The sequence below is a fragment of the Gobio gobio genome (assembly GCF_949357685.1).
Source record: "Gobio gobio genome assembly, chromosome: 10".
In the NCBI taxonomy this organism is placed as follows: domain Eukaryota; kingdom Metazoa; phylum Chordata; class Actinopteri; order Cypriniformes; family Gobionidae; genus Gobio; species Gobio gobio.
In genome coordinates, this window is record NC_137116.1 from 12441889 (window position 1) to 12448340 (window position 6452).

The 6452-nt window shown below is 40.5% G+C and overlaps 1 protein-coding gene across 4 annotated transcripts in view; it reads left to right on the forward strand.

The window, feature by feature from the left end:
- The window catches only part of plat (plasminogen activator, tissue), a 37740-nt gene extending 34119 nt beyond the window's left edge, over positions 1–3621 (forward strand). For 2 of the 4 annotated variants that reach the window (XM_079827460.1, XM_079827461.1), the window contains 2 exons: positions 317–465; positions 2381–3611. In XM_079827460.1, the coding sequence (XP_079683586.1) occupies positions 317–465; positions 2381–2542 (311 nt within the window). In that variant the 3' untranslated portion in view covers positions 2543–3611. Of the gene's footprint in view, positions 1–316; positions 466–2380 lie in introns of all 4 variants that reach the window. The other 2 variants (XM_079827462.1, XM_079827463.1) reach the window with 2 other exon arrangements.
- The last annotated feature ends 2831 nt before the right edge of the window (positions 3622–6452 follow it).

Consider the following 6452-nt stretch of genomic DNA (forward strand, 5'->3'; position numbering starts at 1 on the left):
GCTCATTGTTAGTTAATGCATTAAAGGGGTAATGAATTGAGAAATCTAATTTTCCTTGATCTTTTGACATTGTACTATAAAAATATCAGAACTCAAAACTTCCTCGTAAGTCCAAAAAAACGTTTATTGATTTTTATTTGTATTTATTGAATCACAAAACTATGAAAACAAGTCTTAATAATACTGTATCAGTGCTGCTTCTCATGTAAATTGATCTTGTTGGAAGGGTTTAGATATTGTAACTGAAAAACAAGACAAAAACATAACACTGAAGTATTGTATAATAATGGTACTCTTGTGTCTTTGTCTCTCTCAGTTTCTCCGTTTTACTCTGAGAGAATCAAGCGTGGTATGGTGCGGCTGTGGCCGCAGGAAAAGTGTGTCCCGGAGAAGCTGTCCGGCCGCCTGGTCACCTCAAACATGCTGTGCGCCGGAGACACGCGCGGCCTGGACGACGCCTGCAAGGTGACACATTCAGCACATGACAGTCATTAGGGGTGTGCGATATATATCGTCTACGATAATATTGTGATTGTTGTTTTAACAATGTGCGATCTGACATTATCGAGTATGTCCCTCACACTTAGAGCGCACGCATACACTAGTGATGTAGTCTAGTAGGTTAGACTAGTGCACATTTACAGTGCACACTTTCACTGCGTGATTTACTCTATTAAAATGCATTTATAATGCCCTCAATATTCAACATAAGGGGCAAAAATATCTCTGTATGTCTTTTATATTTATATTATTTAATATAGTTAATCAATATCACATGAAGAGTGCCGTTTTTTTCTCCAAATATCAGCAGATTACAAATGTGATATTGATTTTACACAACAGTTCAATAAACAAGAAGTTAATATTCAGTGACTTGCATTGTAGACTCAATATTGCCTGTTTTTGCTCTATTTCGTCAGTGAAAATAATTCCAAACAAACCCACAGGACTGTGTGTCTCTGAGCAACACACAGCGGTGTTTCATTACTGAATGAACGAATCGGTTGAATGATTGATTCAATGACTCACTCATTAAGCGAGTCAAATGCTTCATTCCTGAATGAATCAGCCGTTTGAATGAATTGGTTGAATGAACGATTCAATGACTCACTCATTAAGAGAGTGAAACGCTTCGTTCCTGAATCAATCAGCCGTTTGAATGAATTGGTTGAATGAATGATTCAATCACTCACTCATTAAGAGAGTCAAATGCTTCATTCCTGAATCAATCAGCCGTTTGAATGAATGATTCAATGACTCACGCGATAAGAGAGTAAAATGCTTTGTTCCTGAATGAATCAGCCGTTTGGTTGAATGAATGATTCAATGACTCACTCATTAAGAGAGTCAAATGCTTCGTTCCTGAATGAATCAGCCGTTTGAATGAATGATTCAATGACTCACGCAATAAGAGAGTCAAATGCTTTGTTCCTGAATGAATCAGGCGTTTGAATGAATTGTTGAATGAATGGCTCAAAGACTCACTCATTAAGAGAGTCAAAAGCTTCATTCCTGAATGAATCAGCCATTTGGTTGAAAGAATGATTCAATGACTCACTCATTAAGAGAGACAAATGCTTCGTTCCTGAATGAAACAGCCGATTGAATGAATCGGTTGAATGAATGATTCAATGAATCACTCAATAAGAGAGTCAAATGCTTTGTTCATGAATGAATCAGCCATTTGAATGAATCGGTTGAATTTATTATTAAATGACTCACTCATTAAGAGAGTCAAAAGCTTCGTTCCTGGATGAATCAGCCGTTTGAATGAATTGGTTGAATGATTGATTCAATGACTCACTCATTAAGAGAGTCAAATGCTTCATTCCTGAATTAATCAGTCGTTTGAATTAATGATTCAAAGACTCACTCATTAAGAGAGTCAAAAGCTTAATTCCTAAATGAATCAGCCGTTTGAATGAATTGATTGAATGGATTGACAGTCTCATTGAGTCTCACCTCATTTTAATTTCACATTTAAAGTATCTTTTCATTTTATAAATAATTACAAAATATCAGTATTCAACATGTCATGTTTAAAACATCAACACATTTGTGCATTAGTAACAGCAGGTTAAACTCATTTAAACTCACTGATTACATTTGATTTATAACAGCCCTATTGTGTCTTATTATTCTGATTGAATTTATTTATTAAATGTAAGAATATGACACAAAAGATGATGCATACATTTAATTAAGTTAAAAAAATTGCTTTTTAAAGGTAAAAATCAATTTAAACTTATTGGAAAAGATAGTTTCTACACAATAACACTCAGCAAAATATTGTCACACCCCTACTAGTCATCGTAAACGGTGTGTGTGAAATGCTTTGTGAATGATCTTGACTGATCCGTTTCTCCTGGTCTGTCCTCAGGGAGATTCCGGTGGTCCTCTGGTGTGTCAGAAGAACGGCAGGATGACTTTGATGGGTTTAATCAGCTGGGGCGACGGCTGCGGGAAGAAAGACATACCTGGCGTTTACACACGTGTCACAAACTACTTAAACTGGATCTCCAGCAAGACGAGAGCGAACTGAGACACGATGCGCATTAGCACAAAATACAGAGACTGCTGGGTTACGGAGAATAAGGTCTCCACATTCGCCGACCTCCATGCCTACTGGACTCTACATTTGACCCGCTCTCCAGTCGAGGAGGAATCCATCCCTGCCGTGGGAATGTGCCGCTGATGCTGCGAGGCGATTGTTGTAGATCATGTTGCACACAAGAAATCTGAATCTAAAGACGTCACACAATGTGGCCTTAAATTAGAGCTTCCAATAGGATGGCATGATAAAGACTTCTGGAGGGCTTGAGTGCAAACTCGTTCAAAAGTACTTCACATTTTAAAACGATAGATTTAGAAGCACTTTTGCTTTGCTTTTATATAGTAAAGATGGCACTTTTGAATGTTACATGACGCTTCTGCTCTTATAATTGTACAGGTTTTTAACACTAAACTTCTGCTGGGTCAGAGAGACGTTTGTTTCATGGTCAGTGTTTCTGCGTTGATCCATAAAGATTCAAATAGACTGTGTTTAATACGACTTCAGGTCCTTGATAACGGGATGTGTGACTGCAAAATCAACCCAGATCTGATATTATTACAGACTTTAGATGTTGGGATGCATATTAAGTTAATATTTAACTATTTAACATATTTTATAAACTTTTATACACGCGAGCAGCTAGTGCTAAATTATTGTTTTTTTTTTATACAGTGAATGCTTGTACATTATTTTCACCAGACTTTTTATAAAACATGAAATGGGAACATTTCTTTGTCCTCTGTATGTATAACAAATATTCATTTTAAATTTGAGTTGTTTTTGTGAATTCACATCATAATTGTTTGAATTTGAAAGATTAACAAGTCTAATCGTATAATGGGTCAGTGATTTCAGGAATAACTGAGAAACATAATTGAGATACAAAATAAAAGTCATTTCAGGAGTCATACAGCAAAATCCTCACATTGTGTTTATTTCCTTATTAAAGAATTGTCATGTATTATTCGCTTTTTTTCTGCTAATGCGTGAACACCTTGTGACAAAACTTAAAGGTGCACTATGTAAAAAAAATTCAGTAAAATATCCAAAAACCACTAGGCCATTGTTATATTGTGTTCAGTTGAGTACTTACAATATCCCAAATGTTTCCAACTATTTGTAAATCGAGGAACCGAGACGTGTGAGGGTTGGCCTGTCGATGATATCATATCTGCGTTATCCTGGTTTTATTTTGCAGAAACGCTTTCCTCTCACTGCAGTGTGAACAAGTGTCATAGCAGCCGCAGAGAGAACGCACAGAGTAACGTCATCCCATCATCAACACACTCAGATGTGTGTAATATGATCAACCGAGCTGCGTTACCTCACACTCACGAGTGGAGGAGCGGAAGTGGCACCGGCGACTGTGTCATAATAAAAGTCCCGCTGCTCGCGAGGCGTATGTTGCGTTCATCTTATTAACAATCGCTCCAGCGGTTCCTCAGCTCCACAACACTCGCTCCTGCTTCTGCTTCAGACTACAGTAACGTTAATAATCACATCCATCAACATGATTTCTGCCCGAGTCCTATCCCGATTCTTTCCCACCGGCTGTGAGGTGAAGACCACATGTCCCAAGATTCTGCGCTCAAACGTGACATCATCAAACTACGCCCTTTTTTTTTTTTTACTGGGATTTTCACGCATAACCATTTCTAGGGTGTGAATGGTGAAAGAATGGTGTGAAAAGGGAAAAACATCCAGTATGCGGCAGTCCTGTGGGCGAAAATGCCTTGTTGATGCTAGAGGTCAGAGGAGAATGGGCCGACTGATTCAAGCTGATAGAAGAGCAACTTTGACTGAAATAACCACTCGTTACAACTAAGGTGTGCAGCAAAGCATTTGTGAAGCCACAACACACACAACCTTGAGGTGGATGGGCTACAACAGCAGAAGACCCCACCGGGTACCACTCATCTCCACTACAAATAGGAAAAAGAGGCTACAATTTGCAAGAGCTCCCCAAAATTGGACAGTTGAAGACTGGAAAAAGGTTGCCTGGTCTGATGAGTCTGGATTTCTGTTGAGACACTCAGATGGTAGAGTCAGAATTTGGCGTAAACAGAATGAGAACATGGATCCATCATGCCTTGTTACCACTGTGCAGGCTGGTGGTGGTGGTGTAATGGTGTGGGGGATGTTTTCTTGGCACACTTTAGGCCCCTTAGTGCCAATTGGGCATCGTTTAAATGCCACGGCCTACCTGAGCATTGTTTCTGACCATGTCCATCCCTTTATGACCACCATGTCCCCATCCTCTGATGGCTACTTCCAGCAGGATAATGCACCATGTCACAAAGCTCCAATCATTTCAAATTGGTTTCTTGAACATGACAATGAGTTCACTGAACTAAAATGGCCCCCACAGTCTCCAGATCTCAACCCAATAGAGCATCTTTGGGATGTAGTGGAACGGGAGCTTGGTGCCCTGGATGTGCATCCCACAAATCTCCATCAACTGCAAGATGCTCTCCTATCAATATGGGCCAACATTTCTAAAGAATGCTTTCAGCACCTTGTTGAATCAATGCCAAGTAGAATTAAGGCAGTTCTGAAGGCGAAAGGGGGTCAAACACAGTATTAGTATGGTGTTCCTAATAATCCTTTATGTGAGTGTATGTCTGTGATTGGATACAATGATCGGTGCTTCAAAAACATGTTGTAAATAGACATCTTTGGCGCTCTTCACCAAGCTACTGCCAATTATCCAATCCAAACAGTCATGTCTTTAAAGGGTAACTAAACCCCTGCTCAGAGCTTAACTCCACCCACTGGCAATTTTCAAAAAATGCTGGAAAAGTGGGCAGAGCCCGGCGGACACAGAGGGGACGAACCGAGGGCGGGGCTGAGCGGAGGGCGGGCACCTGAGACCCGCAGTGACGGATTGATTGACAGCTGTCAGACTCGCGAGTCGCAAAGATGGAGAATGACTGGAGTGACGCCAGCTTTGCAACAGAGCGGTCATTTCTCCTACCTTCACCTGAAGTGGAGGAGGGTGGATTGTCTGTAACAGACACAAACCCGGAGCCTTATCAATGCGAGTCGCTGCTCAAACTGCGTTAACTCCCGATGCCGACGATGCTAGTGAAGCAGCAGCACAAGAGAACTGACCTAATCTATCTGCGTCCGCGGCAACCACTTGCGTGTCAGGGTTTGAAAGCGCGTCTCATGTATGAAAATGATCTGTACACATGACGGGCGGCAATAATATCGCAAGAAAAGCCTGACGTGTACTGACAACTGCATTATTTAACCACATTTTCTTCAATACAATGTTAAAGCAAGTGTCAAGTGAGTTTCATTCATAATGTTTACTTCATGTAACATGACAGTTCATTCTGGAGTAAAGCCGTTCTCATCGTGTGATTGGGGGAAACATTTCTGAGGGCGTGGTGAGCTCGTGCCAGGGGCGCGGATAGTGAGCCGTTGGAGGTACCATCCTACGTCACGATGTACCACAACGTCCAATAGGAAAATTCAAATGCAGTAGCCACCGTTCAACCTTAAGAGGGCAGCACTTTGGCGGTTTTACACCATATTTTATAGAATTAAAACACTTTATACTCAAATGTCAAAACATTTACTCAAATCAATGAACAGCATTAATAAAGCCCCAGTATTACAGATCATTAACTAAAAAAAGTTGGTTTAGGGTTTAGTTACCCTTTAAGGTTGTTGCAGTAGCGGACCAGCTCAGCGATCTGTCGTTCTGCCTCCAGGATGCGCACGCACCCTGTAATGTTTGTAAACAGGAAACCCGTGTATGGGTTGCGTGCGTTTTGATTGACAGCTGATTTTCCACTGTTCGGAAACGGCTCTCGAGCCAAATTTGGTCCTTTCAGAGAGTGTGTGGCCTTACGGGAAAAATGTAAACCAATATTTTTTTTTTCATCCATAA